General features: G+C 49.1%; 1 protein-coding gene across 1 annotated transcript; it reads right to left on the bottom strand.

The window, feature by feature from the left end:
- Positions 1-4,764: 4,764 nt before the first annotated feature.
- On the bottom strand, positions 4,765-19,411 carry Plaur (plasminogen activator, urokinase receptor). The gene is made up of 7 exons (XM_026403863.2): positions 19,267-19,411; positions 17,111-17,219; positions 13,978-14,120; positions 8,679-8,849; positions 8,014-8,148; positions 6,497-6,643; positions 4,765-5,204 (listed from the first exon to the last, which is right to left on the bottom strand). The coding sequence occupies exons 1-7, from the start codon at positions 19,328-19,330 to the stop codon at positions 4,948-4,950; spliced, it is 1,026 nt and encodes a 341-aa protein (XP_026259648.1). The 5' UTR covers positions 19,331-19,411; the 3' UTR covers positions 4,765-4,947.
- Between the last annotated feature and the right edge of the window lie 2,501 nt (positions 19,412-21,912).

The following is a 21,912-nucleotide window of genomic DNA, read 5'->3' as shown; positions in this document are numbered from 1 at the left end:
TCAGGGAGAGTGAGAAACTATGGAAAATAGGAGTTCTTAACCTCTGGCATGCCCGACTGATAATCTGGTAAACTGAGGTCGAGATATGCCAATTCTGAAAATTCTTGCTCTTTATCTCCATCATTACTTAAAAACTCTACATCCAGGCCCACCAGAATTAGCTTCCAATACTCTTTCTGTCCAGTGTCCAGCTCTGGGCATCCTCTCCGTCCTTAGGACCACAGCGATTTTTCAGCTCCCTGTTTACTACTGTGGACTGGGGAAGAGGTCCTCACGCTGAGTAATCTCTAACCCTTCTTTCAGGGCTCATATTCTGTGACTTGGACTAGGTGGGAGAGAAGTGTTTGAAATGCATTTGGGACACTGGATCAGGGGTACACTAGTTGACTTTCTGTTGCAAACAACACAATGCCACAGACCCGGTGAGTTATAAAGAGAGGAGGTTTATTTTGGCAAGGTCAAGGGACCGCATCTGGTGATGGCTCTTGCTGGCAGAGTCCCCAGGTGGCACAGGGCATCTCCTAGCAAGAGACCAGGAGTGCACAAGTCTCTTCTGGTTTCTCCCCTTCTTCTTATAAAGCCAGCAGGATTCAGTCATGGGGGCTCCACCCTGAGGATTTTATCTAATCCTAATCACCCCAAAGTCACCACCTTTAAATTAGTTGGGCTAAATTGCCACTCTTTTAATATCTTTCGATGCAGATTAAATTTCAATAGAGGAAGCCTTGGGAGATGCTCAAGCTATATCCAAACCATTGTAAGGGGATGGCTAAAAGTTGCCTTTTCTCAGAAGAACCAATAGGCACCTTGCTCAAGGCTCTTACAGACACCTTTTGATGCAGCTATGGGGCATCCTGGGAGATATTGGTTTGGTTCTTTCTTACCTGTCATCTTTGAGTCCCATCATTTCTCCCATCTGCAGACACCAGGAGAGTGGTAGTCTTGTCCCCACCCTACTTCAGGATAACTCTGTTCGTTAGGACTTTGACAAACAGTCCCAGGTATGACTGGCTTCCCCATGATCTGGACCTCTCTCTGTCCTGAGGATGGATGACTCTCCTCAAATTGCACTATGACTAGCAAGCACCCCTGAGGCCAGATTCACAGGGAGAGGGAAGAGATAAAGACAGATAAATAAATGGGAAGAGCTAGACATAGGGAGATAAAAGGGGAAGAATCAGGGGGAGAGAAGAAAACACTGGGGGCGTATCTTTGGGATTTATATTTTGTCCTTGGCACCTCCTCCTTTCTCTCTCTCTGTAAGAAACTCCCTCAGCAGCCTTTCATGGTGACTCAGGAGGCTGAGGCAGGAGAATTCAAATCCAGCCTCAGCAACTTAGCGAGGCCCTAAGGAACTAACTGAGACATGTCCCAAAGATTAGAAAGAAAAGAGCTAGGGATGTAGCTCTATGGTAAAGCATCCCCAGGTACAAACCCCAGTATCAAAACAAACAAACAGGGGCTGGGGATGTGGCTCAAGTGGTAGCATGCTCGCCTGGCATGCGTGCGGCCTGCGTTCAATCCTCAGCACCACATACCAACAAAGATGTTGTGTCCACCGAGAACTAAAAAATAAATATTAAAAATTCTCTCTCTCTCTGTCTCTCTCTCTCTCCCACTCTCTCTTAAAAAACAAACAAACAAACAAACAAACAAAAAATAGCAACAATCCCCTCAGCACAGTGGGGAACATCATATCCCTGCCTAAAACCTCCTAAAGCCCTGAAAACTTTTTGTCCTCTAAAAGCCCCTGGCCAACTTTCATTGTGTCTCATTGGCCCATCTTGTGGTAGAATCTCTCTTACAGGTTCTGTTTTCTAGCTTTGGTTGACCAGGTTGCATACCATGAGAATGACAGGAGCAATGGATGCTTGTGTTTGACCTGAACAACTGCATAGGATGGCTTTGATGTGAACTTCCCTAGCCCTAGCAGAGGGGGTCATGGGCTGAGCCATGAACCAAACTGGACCCAGTTAGTCTCTCAGCTAAAATTTCAAAATCAAGACTCAAGTAGTTCTCAGTACTTAACATGTCAGTGGGCATATTTGTCTAGTACGCATGAAGTAGAAGAAGTAGTCTGTAGAGACAGAAAAGTAAATGGAAGCCCAGGAGATAATAAAGGAAAGGGGTGGAGATGTGGGGAGAGGAGAGAGATTGATTCTGAAAGAGGGAGACAATTTTGATCTTACATAACCTTTCAGTTCTGTTTCCTGTCCTGGATAAGGCCAGGAGACCTAGGTCTTACATGGCTTTTAAACTTCTGATAATGTCATTTTTGCTTAAATCAGCATAAACACATTTTATTTCTTGCAACCAAAGATCCTTGAACAAAAACTCAGAGGCCAGTAACAATGAGGGCTATTCTTCCCCCTCCCAGTACTAGAGCTCAAACCCAGGGCCTTGTGCATGACAGACAATTGCTCTATTACTGAGCTACATCCCCAGCTCTCTTTTTAAAGATTTTCTTTTGAGACAGGGTCTCACTAAGTTGCCCAGGCTGGCCTTGAACTTTTGATCAATCTTCAACCTTCCAAGAAGCTTGGATCACAGGTGGGCATGCACCATCACACCCGGCTACAACAAGGTCTTGATCACAGAAATATGGTATAGGACTTAGGAGAATGTTGACCTTTCCCTCCATGTCTGTTAGAGGGCATCATGGGACATGCATTTTTATCCTCTGAGCCTCTCTGAAAGCTCATGAGAGATGTATTCCTAGCTTCAATATCTGTTGTAGGATATCATGGGGAAGATGAAATTATCTTCAGTTTTAGATATGGAGCATCTCTGGAAACGTCATCCTCTCTCTCTGCTGTAGAGCATTGTTATGGCTTGACTATAAGGTGTTCCCCAAACCTCAGGAGACAATGTAGCAATGATCAGAAGTGAAAGGATTTGCTATGGAAGCTGTGACCTAATCAGTGGACTCATGCATTTGATGGATTAATGTTTTGAAGATACTACCGTACTGGTTAACTGCAGGCAGGTAGGGTGTGGCTGGTGGAAGTAGGTCACTGGGGTGTGCCTTTGGGATTTATATTTTGTCCTGGCACCTCCTCCTCCTCTCTCTTTCTCTCTCTGCTTCCTGGTTGCCATGACTTGACAGCTTTCCTATGCCATACCCCCTCCTTCCATGATGTTCTGTCCCCCCTCAGTCCTAGAGCAATGGAGTTGGCTGACCATGGACTTAATCTCTGAAACCATGAGCCAAAATATCTTTTTTTCTGGGCTGGGGCTGTAGCTCAGTGGTAGAGCACTTGCCTATCCCATGTGAGGCACTTCGTTCCATCCTCAGCACCACATAAAAATAAATAAATAAAATAAAGGTATTGTGTCCATCTACAATTTTAAAAAATACTGAAAATGTGTGTGTGTATATATATATATATATACTTTTCCTTCTCTAAATTGTTTTTTTGGGTATTTGAGTCACAGTGACCAAAGCTGACTAACACCAGCATCATGAGAAATGAAATCCTGGCTCAGTTTTTGTTGGAAGACATCATCAAAGATGTAGTCTCTCCTTCTTTTCCTTCTTCTTCATCTGTGATGTTCCAAATATATTCTGGGCACTAGAAATACAGTAGTGAGTAAATAAACGTCTTTGTCCATGGTGACAGTTTTAAATATGACTGTCTCAGCCATTGCTATCTCACCAAAACCCACCAAAACGTAGTGGTATAAATTACAACCTTTCTATTCTATGATTCTGTGGGTCAGGAATTTGGGCAGGATTGGTGTGTGTCTGCTTCACAGTGGCTGGGAGCCAAAAGTTCCAGCTTAAATAGTTGGAGATGGCTGGGATGTTCCTCTGGGGTCTTGTATTTGAGGCCTTGGTTTTAGCTGTTGGTTGGTGCTGTGGATGTTGAATTGGGCCACGCCCCCAAATATATACTGAGGTCCTAACCGGTGTAACTATGTATGACTTTGTTTGGAAATAGTCTTTGCCAATATGACTAAGGTAATGATTAAATTAATCGATATTGGACTAGGTTGGGTCCTAAATCCAATGATGGTTGTTCTATTAAAGAGAGAATGGGCACAGTGATGCATGCCTATAATCCTCACTATTCCAGAGGCTGAAGCAGGAGGATCACAAGTTCAAGGCCAGCCTTGGCAATTGAACAAGACCCTGTTTCAAATGTAAATAATAAAATAGGGCTGGGGTTGTGGCTCAGTGGTAGAGTGCTTGCCTGGCATGTGTGAGGCACTAGGTTCGATTCTCAGTACCACAGATAAATAAATGAATAAAATACAGGTCCATCAATGTCTAAAAAATATTTAAAATAAAATAAAATAAAAAAGGGCTGAGGATTTATCTCAGTGGTGAAGTGTCCTTGGATTTAAATACTTTGGGGGAGCATGGCTCTGCCAATACCTTGGTTTTGTATTGCTAGCATTGGAACTGTGAGAGGGTAAGTTTCTGTCATTTTAAGCCACCAACTTTGTGAGTATGTAGCAATGGGTTACAGCAGCTCTGGGAAACAACACAGCTAGGGTTCCTGGCTCTTCTCCATATTGTGTCTGTGGGGCTGCTTGTCCACAACCTGACCTCTAATTTCAGGAGCCGGCAGACCCTGTCCCCCCCGCCCCACGAACCCAGCATTCATCCTCCCAAAGATGAATCTTAAAGAGAAGAGCAGACCTGGCTTGGTTCACTATTAAAAAAATTTATTTACATATAAAATAAATAATATGAATATTAATGGATAATAACACAATAACAATGACAAATATATTAATAACACCAAGAGTGTCCCGCACTGACCTATAGTTTCCCCCAACTTCTTTCTCTGGTTCTCAGGAAAACTGAGTGAGCTAGGTCTTCGGAGCTGGGAAAGCTGAGTCCCAGAGAGGACCGCACACTGGCACCCAAGTCTGCCGGGACGGGAGCTGAGGTAAGGGTAGAGTGCTACCCCGGGTCCAGCCAGGGTGGGGGCTTGGGGTTCAGGTCCAGAGCAGAACGCCTCCCCATAGCCTTATGGTTGCAAGCAGAGTGATGGTGAGGCTGAGGTGCGCAGGGCCAGGCTGGCCGGGGGCAGCACTTCTGCGGTACTGGCCATCCTGGACCGGGTGGTTACAGCCACTTTTAGAACAGCACGAGACATTGAGACGGGTCAGGCTGAAGGTGTCCGCCACGTGGGAGCCATGGCACCAGGAGGCAGTCGCACAGCCTCTTATGGTGTAGCTCTGGCTCTCCAGCCCTGAGGAAAGAGAAGACCGAGTGAGACTCCCAGCTCTCGGGCCTGGGCCTGGAATTCTCAGATGGGTCATGTACCACCTTGCAGTGGGGGCCATGTCCTCTGCCACCTGGGCAAAGCAGTGATTCTCAAAGTGTGGTCCAGGGACTCCTGGTGGTTCCTTGGAACCAATCCAGGACTCTGTGAAGTCAAAATTATTCTCAAAATAATGCTAAATTGGGCTTTTTCAATCTCAAGTACACAGTGGAGTTTTCCAGAAACTCCAGGACATGTGATATTGTGAGAAACTGATGTAGAAGCAGAAATGAGAATACAGCTGTCTTCTATTAAGCCAGACTTTAAAGAGACAGTAAAACAATGCCAGTCTTCCCATTACTTGTTTTTTTTTTAATACTTTTTTTTTTTTTAATACTGGGATTGAGCCCCGAGGTCCTCTAACACTGAGCTACATCCCCAGACCTTTTTATTTTTTATTTTAAGACAAAGTTTTACTAAGTTGATGAGATTGGCTTTGAACTTGAGATCCTCCTGCCTCAGTCTCCAGAGTCACTGGGATTTCAGGTGTGTGTCACTGTGCTCAGCTTTCATTTTTTTGTTTTGGAAAACATAGTCATTTTTCATTTTAAAAAAATATTACTTATGTTAATGTATAATATAGAGTTTTTCTGTTATTAAGTAAATATAAATCATGTTATAAATTTATTAATAAACCTTTAGTTTTTGTTTTGATTTCTAGTTAGTACACATCTACAGATATAACTGTCATAAACAATTTTTGAGAGGTGAAGGAGTTTTGAAGCCAAAATGTTTCTGCCTGGCATGGTGGCACCCTCCTGTCATCCCAGGGGCTCAGGAGGCTGAGGCAGGAGAATCTCGAGTTCAAAGCCAGCCACAGCAACTTAGCAAGGCCCTATGCCACTTATCTTGTCTCAAAATAAAAAAATAAAAAGAGCTAGGGATGTGGCTCAGTGGGTTCAGTATTGATACAAAAAAAGTTTTGTCTTCAAATGTTATCCATTGGAATAGAACACCTTCTCAGGATGTCAGATGTCCACCGGAAGTCCCACACACCCACAGGAAGTCCCACCCCTAAAGAAGTCCACACCTCCATGGCAGGAGGGTCCATTTCCTAACGGACCAGTCCTAACTCCTTACTACAATTGGACCCTCCTGAAGGAAGTCCCGCCTTTTCCATAGGAAGATCGCCCTTGGTTAAGTTCAACCGGAAGCCATCCTCCTTCAGATCCTTCTCACCCCCAGGAAGGGTCCCCTCCCAGCTTTCCAGAGGGCCTCACCATTAGTGCCCATGGCTTCCAGACAGTGATCCATGGGGCCACGGCAGTCGATAAGGGAAGTCTCGGTGGCGGAACATCCATGGGTGCTGTTGCCCTCACAGCTATAACACTGGATTCCATTTGGTGGCAGATTTTGAAGTTCCAGGACTAAGAAGACAAGAGACACAAGAGACCAAGGAATGAGCAAGCGGATCCCTCCACAAGTTTCCTCTCCAGAATGCCCAAGTCCCCCCACCCCCAGACATCGTAGAGCCACATTATGGTCCGGAGTTTGAACTGCACCTTCTTTTAGGGGTGGATTCTCAGCCTACGGCAGAAACCCAATGGTCAGCTCCCCCTGAGCCCCACTTCTGACCAGGTACCATGCCTGACCCTGGATAAGCAACTGTGTGAGACAAAACAGTCTCTGCCCTCTTGAACTTACCATTTAGAGCGACACTGTCTGATACAGAAGCTACTGGCCACATGTGGTCACTTAAATTTAAATTAATTGGTGTTAAGTATAATTTAAAACTTCAGGTCACATTTCAGGTACTCCATAGCCACATACAGTAAGGGCTACCATATTGGACAGCACTGAAATAGACATTTCTGTAACCCTGAAAAGCTCTGTTGGACAGAAGAATGGGAGAGATCTGCATTGTAATGGGGAAGATGGCTGGTGGAAGTCGCCCTGAGGATGCATGTGAAAGCTGAGATTTCATGGATGAGAAGCAGCCAGCCAGGAGAGTTCCCGGGGAGACCTGTTCCAGGTGGAGGGTGGCCTCATTACAAAAGCCGTGGCAGTTTGTAGAAAGTAAATGAAGATCACCATGCAAACAGGTGCAGGGTTATGCAGATCACAGCAGGGCCTTTGGGTTTGATTCTAAGAGGAAGAGGAAGTCATTGAAGTGCTCGAGGAAGGAGCGTGGCATGACCAGATTCACATTTAAAAGTCACTCTTGCTGCGGTGTTGAGCTTGGGTGGCAGGGGTGGAGACAGGAAGACTTGTGAAGAGGAAGTCACAGAGGCTGGGCCCAGGGTGGCGGCAGCGGAGGCAATGAGTGGTGTAAAGAGTCCAGAGAGGCAGAGGCAGGAAGCATGAGCCTTCTTGAGGGATGGATGGTCTCACTGAATTCTGATGAAATTCGTTGATGAAAGGCTTATGAGGCCCCCTCCCCCCACTTTTTTGGTACTGGGAATTGAACCTGGGGTGCTCAATCATTGAGCCACATCCCCAGCCCTTTTTTGTACTTTATTTAGAGACAGGGTCTCACCGAGTTGCTTAGGGCCTTGCTAAGTCGCTGAGGCTGGCTTTGAACTTGGGATCCTCCTGCCTCAGCCTCTCAAGTCTTTGGGATCATGGATCTTGTGCTACCGCGCCTGGCTTGCTAGGCCCATTTTTCAGAGAGGACATGGACAGTCGGAGAGGAGCGGTCTGTCCAAGAGTGGGTAACTGGCAGTTGGCCAGGAGAGTCTGCCTGGGTGAGCCTCCCTGTCCCAGTCCCAGGCCTCATGCCAGTTCCCATGCCCCTTACCTGGGCCCCTGTTGCATTTGCTGGTGTTACAGCACTGCAGGAAGTGGAAAGTGTAGTTGTTGTGAAAGCCAGTGGGACCTGGGCAGCCAGGAAGGTACCCACAGCCCCGGGAGTGTTGCTCATCCCTTGTGTTTCCTGTGGAGTCAAAGAGAGAGGTCAGAGGTCAGATCATGGATGAGGAGCCGAGACTGGGTTGCCCATTGCAGTACGTATTTGACCATTCTCTGCTTCTCCCTTTATCCCTTTGCCATTTTATTTTGGGTAGCCCTAGAGTTTGCCAAAAGACTACATTTTCCAGCCTCTCTGGGTCTCACGGTCACGTGCTCAAGTTCTGGCTAATACGATATAAATGGAAGTACTTTATGGAAGAAGGAAAACTCTTACAAAATGAGGAGTCCTTCTTTTTGGCCCCTTCTTACTTCCTGGAACTTGAACATGAGGCCTGGCGTTCTGGCAGCCATATCAGACTATGAGGCAGTCTTGAGAATGAAAGCGCTACGTAAGAAATGAGGAGACTCTCTAGGTTGCTGGTGACTCTGGAGCTATCCTAATGGCCCTGGACTTGGTGAGTGAGAGAAAATTAGATCATTTGCTCAAATGTCTGTTATGTTGGGATCTCTGCTAAGTGCAGCTTGGGGAGAAGCAGAGCAGAAAGGAGAGGTTGCCGGCAGGTGGGGGCTCACCTTCCAGGCTCCGGTGGGTCACCACCTCCACACACTGCTCTCCAGGGTAGCGGCATTGCAGGCTCTGCTCCCGGCCCCTCTCGCAGCTCATGTCGGATGAGGTGCAGGAGACACATTCAAGGTAACGGCCAAAGGGGGAGTTGCGTGACCGAACTAAGTGGAAGAGGGACAAGTGGGTGAGACAATGGAGGCCGTACCTCCACATCAGTTCCTCCTCATTCCACCACGAGGGCATGTGACTCCTGTGTCTAAACCATAAAGGAGGCTGCAGCTTCTGCCTGGTTCTCCCTCTCGGATCACTTGATTTGGTGGAAGCCAGCTGCCATGTTGTACCATGAGACTTCTGCATGTGTGGGTGGGGACCCAGATCTTTGCCAAAAGCCATCTGAGGAGATCTTGCCTGGGAGTAAAGACACCCTGAGAGTCTTCAGACGACTGCAGCCCTAATTGACGTCTGAACTACAAGAAAGACCCTGAATTGGAGCCACCTTGCTCAGCCACTCTGGGATGCTTGACCTCCAGATACTTTGTAAAATAACACCTGCACATTTGTGGCAATCTGTAAGACAGCAATAGACACCTCGTGCACTACCTAATTGGCGGAGCGATCAAAGTCTCCCTTGACTGATTCATGGTAGCTTTGCCTTTCACACAGACCTTCTGGTCCGAGCCAACTGGATCAGTTACTTTTCCCTGGAAACACTGGGGCCTTCCTCTGCCCAGGCCTTGGCTCATACTGTGGCCCAGCCTGGCACGCCCTCCCCTTCCAGACCCAAGACATCTGAGCTGAGTTGGGGCCAAGACTTAAAGAAGGGACAGGACTGTGCGAGCCAAGGGCCTCACCTGGCAGGCCTGCGGAGATTTGGTGAATCATGGCATCCAAAGCCAACTCATCTCCCTCAAAGAAAAATACCTAAAAGGCCAATCACCCGCGTCTCCTCACGTGAACTTCGTGAAAAGGGACAACACCAATTTCCATCGTGGCCAAGAGAGCTGTCTCACCCCACATAGGGGTCTCCTCGAGGACTCCTCTTCTCAGGCCACTCTGTGCAGGGCTCGGTCTTAGGCCCTCTCGTTTCTCACGGCACAGATTCTCTCCCAAGCTATCTGTCAGCATGGCTTCATTTCCGTCCCTCTGCTGGTCACTCACAAACTTGTCTCCAAAAGTCTGAGCTCCAGACCTACATGCCCAGCTGTCTCTCGGGTGCCCCCTGGCTGTCCCCACCTGAATCTCCACTGCTGTGGTTTGGATAAGATTTGTTCCCATAGGTTCCTGTGTCAGAAGTTTGTCCTCAGTGTGATGGTGGGAGAGGTGATAGAACCTTTAAGAGGTTGTTGTTATACCGGGGATTGAACTCAGGGGCACTTAACCACTGAGCCACACCTCCAGCCTTTTTTATATTTTGTTTAGAGACAGGGTCTAACTAAATTGCTTAGAGCCTCCATAATTTGCTGATGCGGGCTTTAAACTTGTGATCCTCCTGCCTCAGACTCCCAAACTGCTGGGATTACAAGTGTCTGCCACCGTGCCCGGCTCAGTCACTGTTTTATCTTTTCTATTTGACTTTCTTTAGAAATAGAGTCTGACCAGGCACAATGGGGCATGCCTGTAATCCCAGCTTCCCAAGAGGCTGAGGCAGGAGGATCCCAAGCTCAAGACTAGCCTGGGCAATTTAGCAAAATCTTTTCTCAAAATAAAATAAAAAGAGTTGGGGCGCTGAGGCTGCGGCTCAGTGGTAGAGTGCTTGCCTAGCATGTGTGCACTGAGTTTTATTCTCAGCACCACATATAAGTAAGTGAATAAAATAAAGATCTTCATATTTAAAAAAATAAAAAGAGTTGGGTTGAAGCTCAGCGGTAGAGCACTTGTGTAGCATGTGTGGGGCCCCGGCTTCCATCCCCAGCACCGAAAAAAAAATGAATTCCAGATGCTCAGATTTATCTTCACCATCACCACCCTGCCCCCCCCCCAAAAAAAAAAACAACTTAAAAATTTTTTTTAATTCTGGGACCTTGCACATGCCAGGTAAGGACTCTACAACCGAGCTACATCCCCAGCCCCTCTTCTCTTGCAGTGCTGGGGTTGGAATCCAGGGCTTCACATATGCTAGGCAGGTGTTCTACCACTGAGCTACATCCCCGGCCTTGCATGGGGCTTTTTAAGGGCTGGTCCATTTCAGTTTTGCCCTTACTCCTGGGAACACCTGGGGTGCTTTCCAAAGGCTCTTCAGCTTGGCACCTGCCTGCTGCAAGTCTGGCTCGGTTCTGTGGCTTCCCAGCTATTTTTTGCTGAGTTTCTTGAAGTCTCACCCTATGCACGTGCAGCTTGCCAATGGCTTGAGGGAAATATGTTTGCAGATTCGGGGACTCCCTTCTCTGTGGTCCCATCTATTCCAGGATTGTACTACCTCTCCTTTTCCAGACACTCTGGCACCTCCAGACTCCAACCTGTCTTCTCTGTCTAGCGACTCTCTCTCTCTGGGCGGGACTCCATTTCCCCTTCTCAGCAGCGAATTGCAAAGTACACTCAGGGGAGAAGCCAGGCTGCCCCTGAAACTCAACTTCTGAGCTTCCCTCGTTTCCAAGACTAGTGCCTCGAGCGTCTCCCCCACGGGCTGCTCTCCAGCAACTTCCAACCATTGATGTCATTTGTCCGGTGTTTACAGCTGTCATGGGCAGAAGCGTCACCCTGGCACAAGTGACTCCATCGGGGTCAGAATCGCACAAGTGACTCCATCGGGGTCAGAATCGCACGTCTCCTTCCCACATTTCCCCATCACTAAGGCAGCACCCATCTGCCAAAGAGCTCTTGGACCCAGTCCCTCTGTCCCTCTGCACAGCTGACACCCTTGTCCAGCCGCCCTCCTCCTCTGCACAGCCTCACCCACCTCGGACATGGTTGCCCCTCATCCACTCTTGCTTCCCCCCACTCTGACTCCCATCCTGAGGGCAGAATGACTGGTTTCTAAACATACATGTGATTGTGAAAGTCCCTCTGTGTGGGGTCCTGGCTTCCATCTGTGATCCCCTGCTTTCCCAGGGTGAGGTCCATGTTTCTCACCACAGGCCACGAGGCCCTATGGGAAATGACCACGTTCACCAGCTTGTCCCCTGCGTTTCCTTCCTCCAGCCGCTCCAACCTCACCCTCCTCTGGCCCTCTGAATGGGTTGCTTCCTCTGCTGGAAAGCCCTCTCCAGGGGCTCCTCACCTTCCACTCCTCAGCCATCAGGGTCTAGTTTAGCTGCTGCTTTCTCTAGAAACCCTTCTCTGAGCTCAGTCAAGCATGCCCCGGGGTCCCACAGACCCTGCTTTCCTCACCCCTGCCCGGCCCCTCTGCCTGTGCCTCTCAGGTCCAGCCCTGATTAGTCTCAGCAGACTCATCTGGTGGTTGGGTCTAACACCATTAGCTCCCCACCCCACACACTGAACTGCGAGGCCCACGGAGGCGAGGCCCAGTCTTGATCAGTTCTGTGTCCCCAGCATTACAGAAGTACAGGATGTGATCTAACCACAGAAAGTTAAGATGGCGTTAGAAGTGGGGGTAGAGGCATATAAATTATTAGATTTCTGAATTGACAGAGGGTGTCCCAAGCTCCTTGGGGACCCTTGATCATGCCCAACTTTCTCCCTAGAATGCTCATGTCCCCAGGATCCAGCGTGAGGGGAAACATCAGGCCCAGCAGAGGCCCACCTGGGATCTGTTCCTGCACTGACCACAATTGTTAAATATCTTGATTGTCGTCTCTGATTAGATGCATTCCTTAGACCCAAGTGTTAGTGCTTTCCTTAAGCACATCTACCTGAGAAAGGAAGCCAGTGTCTTCTATTCTGACACTTCCTTAAAAATTGCCAGGCGCCGTAGGGCACTTCTACAATCTCAGTGACTCTGGAGGCGAAGGCAGGAGGATTGCAAGTTTGAGGCCAGCCTCAGCGAGACCTTCAGTCTCAAAAAAATAAAATAAGAAAGGATTGGGGATATAGCTCAGGGGTAAAGCAGCAGCCCTGGGTTCTATCCCCAGAACCAAAATAAATAAATAAATAAATACTCCTGATGACATTTTCTTTAAAATGATCATCTGGCTCAGTCCTGCTACCAGTTAAAAGTTTGTGGTTCAGATGGAGGAGAATCAGGATGGATGAAGAAGGAAGACCCAGTGCTTTCTAATGTCACTGTGACTGCACTGATCTTTCTCAACTTCCTTCTTTACCAGGGCCAGAAAGAGGAATCTCTGCTAACAATGCAACATGGGTCCCTTCCTTCCTCACCCTCTCCTCTCCTGTGGAAATTTGTGAGAATTCGACTCTTTCTAAGTCTTTTTCTACTGACCAGAGCCTAAAGCCATGAAAGTCAGGGGAAGGGCTTATGGAAGTTTCTTCCCCCGCCCCGTTTTAAAAAATTGTCCAGATCAAGGACCAGGGGACTTTCCCAGCTCACTGCAGCCTCTCATTCTCTCCTCTCCTCCCCTCCCCTTCTCTCTGGGTACACAGGATTGAATCCAGGGGCACTTAACCACTGAGCGACCTTAACCTTTTTCTTTGGACACAGGACCTGGCTAAATTGCTTAAAGCCTCACTAAGTTACTGAGGCTGGCTTTGAACTTGCAATCCTCCTGCCTCAGCCTCCTCAGCCACTGAGATTACAGGCATGTGCCACCATATCCGGTGCATGCTCTCTCTCTCTCTCTCTCTCTCTCTCTGAGATAGGGTCTCACTATGTTGCTCAAGCTGTTTTCAAACTCCTCGGCTCAAGCAATCCTCCTCTCTCAGTCTCCCAAATAGCTGAGACTGCAGGCGTATGCCTGCTGACTTTCCTTAAGAATTTTGAGTCTCTGCTTGTGGCTTGGCCCCTTAGCATCTATTGCTTGGATCATTTCCTGTCCCCAAGGAAAAATTAGATTAAAAAAAAAGCATACACCAGCAGGACACTTCATTTACCTCTCAAGCATGCGTGTGAGACTGTTAAGGGAATATGTTGCATCTTGTACAGGATAACCATCCATGCAAATGTGTGGGCCGGGTGTGAGTTTATAATCGGGAACAGGACTGGGGATAGTTTGAGATGAGGAAGGGTGGATTGGGGGATAGGTTGGAGCTGTAGACAGTGTGGGGATCAAATGAAATTGGGGCTGGGCTTGGATGGGTTTGAGTTGGGTTTGGTATGGGGTAAGGTATGCAGTGGAGGTTGGGCTGGTGTAGGATTGGGGACAGGATTGAGATGGTAATGAGGATGGGCTGGTTGGGTGTTGGGGTGGTGAGAGATGCCCCCCCCCACACACTCACCAGATTTGGGCTGGTTGCACAAATTGAATCCACACACGGTCTCTGTAAGGCTGATGATCTGTGAGCCGGTCCGGTAGCTCATGGTCCTATTGGTTTTCTCTGAGTGGGCACAGCCTCTCTCCACCACCTCCAACTCTTCTTCACTTGTGAGGAAGGTATCTTTAGTGCCCCTGAGGCTCCCTTGGGTCCAACCAATCTGTGACACTCCCAGTCTCTGGGCCATCTACTCCCAGGGCTGATCCTTGCCAGGATTTCCCTCTTTTTATCGTCCAACTCTGTGGTTTCCTAAAGTCATCTCCCACCCCACCCCTCATATGGACACCCTATCACTGGGATTTTCTGGATCCATCTACCCCCTCCCCCTCCCCCACAGCTTGGTGATCTCAACAGGGAGAAGCCTCTAATAGACATTTTTTTTTTTTTTTAGTACTGAGGATGAACCCAGGGATGCTTAACCACAGAGCCACATCCTCAGCCCTTTTAAAAACATATTTTATTTAGAAACAGGATCTCAATAAGGTGCTAAGCCTTGCTAAGTTGCTGAGGCTGGCTTTGAACTCACAATCCTCCTGCCTCAGCCTCCCCGACTGCTGGGATTACAGGTATGTGCCACCGCACCTGGCGATAATTTTTTTTAAGGTGCTGAGGATTGAGCCCAGGGGCACTGAGCTCCATCCCCAGCCTTTTTGTTTTATTATTATTTTGAGCCACTAAGTTGCCAAGGCTGGCATCAAACTTGCTAGTCTCTCAAGTGTCTGGGATCACAGGAGTGTGCTAGTGTGCCTGGCTTCTAATAGTAATTTTTGGAAATGTACAGGAGAATGATATAATAAATACTGGGTATTCATCACACACCTTTGTAAAATATTAGCATTTTGCTATATTTGTTTCAGATTTGCGTGTGTGATTGTGTGTGTGTGTTACTGGGGACTGAACCTAGGGCCTTGCACATGCTAGACCAGTGCCCCATCACTGAGTTATACCCCCAGCCCTTTCCACTTTATTGTGTGACAGTTTCACCATGTTGCTCAGGATGGCCTGGAATTTTATTTACTTATTTATTTGGTACCAGGGATTCAACTCAGGAGCACTTAGCCACTGAGCCACATCCCCAGCCCCTTTTAATATTTTATTTAGAGACAAGTTGCTTAGGGTCTTGCTAAATTGCTGAGGCTGGCTTTGGATTTGGGATCCTCCTGTCTCAGCCTCCTGAGACACCAGGATTATAGACGTGCACCACCACACCTGGCTGGCCTGGAACCTTTGATCTTTCTGCTTTTGCCTCTTAACTAGCTGGAGTTGCAGGGCTGCACCACCATAGCTGGCCCAAATATTTTTTAAAGGAATGGAAGAGGGGGCTGGAGATGTGGCTCAGCGGTAGCGCGCTCGCCTGGCATGCGTGCGGCCCGGGTTCGATCCTCAGCACCACATACCAACAAAGATGTTGTGTCTGCCGAGAACTAAAAAATAAATATTAAAAAAAATTCTCTCTCTCTGTCTCTCTCTCTCTCTCTCTCTCTCCTCTCTCTTTAAAAAAAAAAAAAAAAAAAAAAAAAAGGAATGGAAGAAAAAATATACTGGTAAGCCTATCATAGTGGTGCATGCCCGTAACCCAGCTAATCAGAGGGCTCAGATAGGAAGACTGCCAAGTTCAAGACCAATCTGGGCAACTTAGTGAGACCCTGTCTCAAAATAAATTTTGCGGGCTGGGGATGTGGCTTAAGCGGTAGCGCGCTTGCCTGGCATGGGTGCAGCCCGGGTTTCATCCTCAGCACCACATACCAACAAAGATGTTGTGTCCGCAGAAAACTGGAAAAATAAATATTACAATTCTCTCTCTCTCTCTCTCTCTCTCTCTCTCTCTCTCTCTTTAAAAAAAAATAAATTTTGGAAACAAGGGCTGGGGATGTCGCTCAGTGGTAGAGTGCTTGTCTAGCAGGTGGGAGACTCTGGGATCAATACCCAATAATAGAAACAAAAGAAAAAAGATGTAGTTAAAATGTTCTGTTTGCACTTCCCAAATCTAGCTCCCTTCATGTCCAGTCCAGAAGCAACCATGTGTAAGTAGCTCTTACACCATGTATGCAGAACAATATGTACTGCTGTTTTCTTTGTTGTATTACTATTTTTTTCTTTTGGTTCTGGGGATTGAAGCCAGGGGCACTTTGCCAGGGGTAACACCCCCAGTCCTTTTTATTTTATTTCAAGACAGGGTCTCCCAAAGTTGCCGAGGTTGTCCTAGAACTTGCAATCTTCCTGTCTCAGCCTCCCAAGTTGCTGGGATTACAGGCGAGTGCCACTCTACCTGGTGTGTTTTCCATTTGTTTGTTTGTTAGTACTGGGGATTGAATTCAGAGCTTTACCAAAACTAGGCAAGTGATCTATCACTGAGCTGTATCTCCAGCCCTGTTTTCGATGTTGTAAAGCTCATAGGGGGTATCATGCTCTGCAACGTGATTTTTTCCTCTCAACCTTATGCTTTTGAGATGGGTCTACCTGTAGACACCTGAAGCTTTAGTTCCTTTCTTTCATTGTTGCATAGCATCCCATTATGGGATCATACCATGGTGTCTCTGCTGCAGACTGTCTTGAGATTGTTTCCAATCTCCCATAGCATGAACACTGCTGCTGAGAACATCCTATACATGTGTCCTTGGGCATCTGTGACCAAGGGTCCCTGGAGTTTCTACATTCCTAGAGTTAAACTGCTGGCTAGGGTATGCTGATCTTCATCCGAACTAAATATTGTCAAATTGTTCTGGGCAGCATAGGTGCTGATTTACCCCTTATCACAGGGTCTGTGTCTTCACATCTTCACCAATCTGCATGTTGTCAATATTCAACTTTATTTTTGGTATTGGGGATGAAGCCAGGGCTCTGCGGCAAGCTAAGAATTCACTCTGTCACTGAGCTATAACCCTAGCCACTATTCAGAATTTTAAATGACTGCCAGTCTGGCAGGTGTGAAATGGGGTGTGTCTGTCTGTTTCTCTCTCTCTCTCTCTCTCTCTCTCTCTCTCTCTCTCTCTCTCTCTCCTCTCTCGTTTGCATTTTTCTAATTTCTGGTGAGAGAAGTTTTCTTGGTCAATTGCAATTCCCTGTTGCTCTTGAGTGGGGCCTGGGGACATCTCACCTTCCCCATACGTGCAGGACTGTGGTCCGGCAGAGGTCCTGGCCAAGGGCGCACTCTTCCTGGTGGCACCCGATGCTGTCACACTGCATGCACCGCAGGCCCCAGGAGGCTGGGGGAGGGAGAGAGGGAAAGGAAAGGAGCGAAGCTTACACGTTTGGCCACAGGATCTGCCTCCCCGCCTCCGCCCTTTGCCCCAAAACCAGGGCCAGCTCCAGGCCCAGTCCACTGTGGTTTCTGTGCCACATCCTTCCCGCCCGTCGGTTCCAATGCTGGGTTCCGGCTGGCAGTGGTTCCAATCTATTCCTGTCCAACATTCTCTGTCCACAAATCCTTCCCCAAAGTCTCGCCAGAGCCCTTCTCTTTAATTCTGCCCTGAGCAGCATCTATCCTGAAAGCCCTGTCCCCGCCTCTCCACCAGGACGTTCTATCCCTGCTCCCTTTTAGGTCCCCTCCCCTCTCCTGGTGCCCTCGGTTTATTCCGTCTCTAAACTCTGCCAGGGCGCTCGAGCCTCACCCTGCCATTTCGACCTAGAGGCTGTGCCTCCTCCCGGTGCCCTTCTGTTACCATCGTCGTCCGCCACCCGCGCCCCGGGTTCTACCCCCCCCCCCCATACCCTCTCTCCCACCTTCCCTTCCGCCCATCGGTTCTTTCTAAAAAAGAGAAAGAATTTGTTTTCGGTTCTGGGGATTGAACCCAGGGGCGTTTTACCACTGAGCTACATCCCCACCCTTGGTGTAAGTTGCGAGGCTGGTTTCGAACTTGTGAGTCTTTGGGATTCGGATCCCCAACCTCTGGTCCCCGCCCCTAGCTCTTCTCGGTCCTGCAGACCCCGCCCCTAGCTCCTCTCGGTCCTGCAGACCCCGCCCCTAGCTCCTCCCCACCCCTAGCTCCTCCCCGCCCCTAGCTCCTCCCCGCCCCTAGCTCCTCCCCGATTGCCTAGTCCCGCCCCCAGACCCTCTGCCCAGGTGTTAGGCGCGCAGGGTTGCTCTCTGGGCCTGGGTCTCTGCCCTCCAGCCCTCCGGCCGACTTCCTAATCCACTTTCCTCGTCCAGGGCCCTATTCCCGCCCACGGGCCTCCCAGACACCCCCTTCACCCCGAGTTTCTGAGTTATTACTCATTCCCGGCCTCCCGCGGTGCCGAGAGCCCTCTAGGTTATTCATTGCAGCAGCAGCAGCAGCACCTCGTCCCCCCGACCCCCCCAGCACACCGCCGCCGCCATCTGGACCTGACTCAGTGTATTTCCAATTTCCTCTTATTTCTCAAACCCATTGCCCTACATTTTTCCGGGGGAAGCGGGTGAGACCGTGGTGTCCGTGAGTGGGGATAGAAAGGGAAGTGTCCTCGAGGGACGAGTCCAGGGGTCTCTCAGCACCTAGCTCTGAGATGCTTGGCTCCAGTCTCTTTAGATTTTTTTTTTTTTTTTTGTAAAATGCGACGCTGTCCTCCCTGGATCCAACAGAGTAGAGAGCGTCGTGGGGGCGCCGCTGGGGAGGAGGGTGTCAGAATCCCACTTACTCAAGAATGGACTGTGCCATCTCAGACCGGTTACTTAACCTCTCTGTGCCTCAGTGTCCTCTGTGATATGGATTAAGATAGTGCCCTCTGCTTAGTCTGAAATTGCAAAGGAGCTTAGAAGAGTGCCTTTGAAAGAAAGCACTCGCGAAACGGTCGCCCTTGTTAAATATCTTCCTTCAAGTAGTATTTTTCTTTTATCTTTTTCTTTTCTCTTTTCTTTTTCTTTTATTTATTTATTTATTTATTTATTTATTTATTTATTTATTTATTTATTTATTTTTTGTACCAGGGATTGAACCCAGGGGCGCTCAACCCTGAGCCCATTCCCAGCCTTTTAAATTTTTTATTCCGAGACAGGGTGTCGCTAAGTCGCTGAGGCTGGCTTTGAACCTGTGGCCTCATGCTCAGCCTCGGGAGCCGCTGGGATGCAGGCGTGCGCCCCCCGCCCCGCCGGCTCCACTGGTATCCCCGAACACGAGCCCAGTGCCGGCTCCGGAGCCACGTGAGGGTTCACGAGGATCATTACCAGTTTCAGAGCCGGGAACTGAGCCCTGCGGCTCCAACCAACCAGAGTCCTCCCACATCCCCACCCGACCCGTGGCAGCGCCGTGTCGCAGGCCGGGGACACCCAGCCCCTACCTGGAACGCAGGTCTGAAGCGGCAGCAGGAGCAGCGGCAGCAGCGGCAGCGGCAGGCGGCCCATGCTCGGTTCTCGGCCGGCCTCCGGGAGCCTCCCCTCTGGGTCTCACCTCCCGGGAAGGAGACAGTTTTGTGGCCCTGGGGGCGCCACCACCCAGACGTTTCGCTCAAGGTTCAGTCACCGCAGATGCGTGGGCGCCTCCCCTTCCTCCCCTTGGGTCTCCTCCACAACCACAGGACTTCCCCTCCCAGGGGCGGGGAGCTGGGCAGTTACGTGGCTTGGCCCTGAGTCACCGCGGTCACCGCGCCGTCATCCAACCGCCTGGGTTCAAATCCCAGCTCTTCCTCTTCCTGCTGGACCTGGGGCGATCACTCTGTAAAATGAGGATAAAACTTGTGGCCACGGTAGATTGAGTGTGGCTGAGTGTTAGGTAACACTTTTTTATTAGCTTTATCCGGGGTGTGGATGGTATTGTGATGACCCGAAAAAATGCCTTCGTGGCTGAGTTGTGCTCGGAAATATTTGGAAGTGAAATGACATGAGGTCATTTACCTTAAAACATTTTAGCCCCCAATAGTAGATATGTCCACTAAGAAAAATGTCTTGCAGTTATGTGGGAAAATAGTTCTTATTTTTTATAGGTCCTCATTGAAGTATTCAGGGGTGAATAACTTCGATGTTGATTTGCTTTAAAATACTTTAAAAGAAAATAGAGTCAAAAAAAGGCCAAGAATTGTATTAATTATATCAAATTTACAGGAGCTTATTATACCATGCTATCTTCATTTCTCTGTGTTTCTAAGTGTGTGTAATAATGGGAAAAACAGTGAAATAAAATGGCAAAAAGATAGCCTCCTGTTTCCACCAATCAGCAATTTAATGCAGGGGAAATGTGCAGAACAGCTGCTAGCCACGGTGGAAGCCAACATATTCCTTCACATTGACCAAGGATCTAGTTTGTGCTGGGCACTGGTCCAGAAGCCCGAGACACAGCAGGAAACAAAGCGCAGTTCCCACCCTTGTACCCCTGTCCCTGGGGAGTAGGTGTCGCTATCTCATCTTCCATGTGATAAGCACATGGAGAAAACAAAGCAGGCTGAAGGGACACAGGGTGCAGGTGGAGTGAGCTGTTTAGGGGGGGTGATCCAAAGGGCTTCCCAAGCTGGTGGCATTGGACAAGTGAGGGAAGAAACCTGGCAGATGTGTGGGGAAACATTTTTTGGGGAGCGGGAACAGACAGTTCAAAGGCCCTGGGGTGAGAATGTGCCTGGTGAGATCTAGGAACTACAAGGACTAACTACCTCTACCAAAATGATTATATCATTGTGATTCTTATTAATTCACTGAAGCTTTGAGCTAATACTTATAAGACAAAGTAAATCCTTTCTTGTCAGAGGTGGGGCCCAGTGGTTCACTGTGCAGGTGGCCCCCAGACTCTGACAGTTTCAGTGAAGCTCACCCTGGGTAGGTCACCCTGAGCCAACACGGTCCTCTATTCTGAGCCTGTTTCCTCATCTGGAAAACAGGGCACCTCTTGGGGTTGGCGTGAAGTCTGAACAAGACGTTGATGTGAATGAGGTGGGGAAATAGAAAGCGGGGGTGCTGGTCTAGGCAGGTTTGAGGTCCAGCTCAGCCCCGTGCTCCAGAGGATCTCAGGAAGATGCTTTTCTCCATGGATCCTCAGTTTTCCCACCTGTAAAATGGGTCTGGGGCGGGTGGGAGGCCGACATCTCCCAGAGAAAAGAAAACTCAGGCGTGAGGACCCTCAGAGCTGTAGGTGGGCTGTGGTCACCTGGTGGGTGACCTCGTGGCTCAAAGGGTGAGGGAGTTCACCTGGAGCTCACCCCACCTCACTAGCTCTGGCCCCTCCCCGCCCTGTGTCTCTCTGTTTCCTCTTTCCTTTGTTTCTGACCCTCTCTCTTGCTCTCTCTGGCTCCCTCAGGTTCTCTCTTTCTGTCTCTCTGTCTCTCTGTCTCTGCTTCTCCCCTCTCTGTCTCTCTGTTTCTGAGTCCATCTTTTCTCGGACTCCTTCTCGCTGCCTCTCCCTCCACCAGCACACACCTGTAAGGTTCCGGGTGACATAAGGAGGGAGGGACAGGCAGCGGTCAGGGCCCTGACAGCTCCTTCCTCCCCGTGACTCACCTGGGCCTCACCCAGCTCGTGCCTGCCGGGGCTGTGAGTGAGGCCCTTGGGTTTCGGGGGCTTCCCCCGACGAAGGGGAGGAGGAATTTGTGCAGAGACAGAGACAGTGAGAGAGCAGGAGAGACAAAGCCAGGGAGAGACCAAGAGACAGCAAGAAAGATAGGAGCAGACTAGAAGGGGGACAGACAAAGGGTCAGAGGCGCAGAGAGAGAGGGAGTGGGGAGAAGGAGATGGAGTGGGGAGGAGGGACCAGGCGTGAGTAAGAATGTGACACCCAGTGGCCCTCAGAGGGACAGAGACATTGTGAGTCTGTGTCTGTGCCCCCGTGCGTGTGTGTGTGTGTGTGCGTGTGCGTGTGCGTGTGTGTGTGTGTGTGTGTGTGTGTGCGCATGTGCCCGTGTCTGGGACTCGCTGACGCTCTTTCCCTGCCCTGAGGAATGTCGCCACCACCACCCTGACGCCCGGCTGCTGGGGAGACAGGGCCCTTATCTGGTTTGGGGCGT

The sequence above is a fragment of the Urocitellus parryii genome, chromosome 15, assembly GCF_045843805.1.
Source record: "Urocitellus parryii isolate mUroPar1 chromosome 15, mUroPar1.hap1, whole genome shotgun sequence".
NCBI classification, from domain to species: Eukaryota; Metazoa; Chordata; class Mammalia; order Rodentia; family Sciuridae; genus Urocitellus; species Urocitellus parryii.
Note: the sequence above shows the minus strand (reverse complement) of the source record. Positions and strands in the feature narration are given on the sequence as shown.

Bases quoted from the DNA above. Each gene is read 5' to 3' on its own strand.
- Plaur (XM_026403863.2), bottom strand. From the start codon at position 19,330: ATGGGCCGCCTGCCGCTGCCGCTGCTGCCGCTGCTCCTGCTGCCGCTT. The intron at 17,220-19,266 runs GTAGGGGCTGGG...TCCCTCCCCCAG, and splicing joins GCTTCAGACCTGCGTTCCAG to CCTCCTGGGGCCTGCGGTGC. The intron at 8,149-8,678 runs GCAACCTCTCCT...TTGACTCCACAG, and splicing joins AGGTGAGCCCCCACCTGCCG to GAAACACAAGGGATGAGCAA.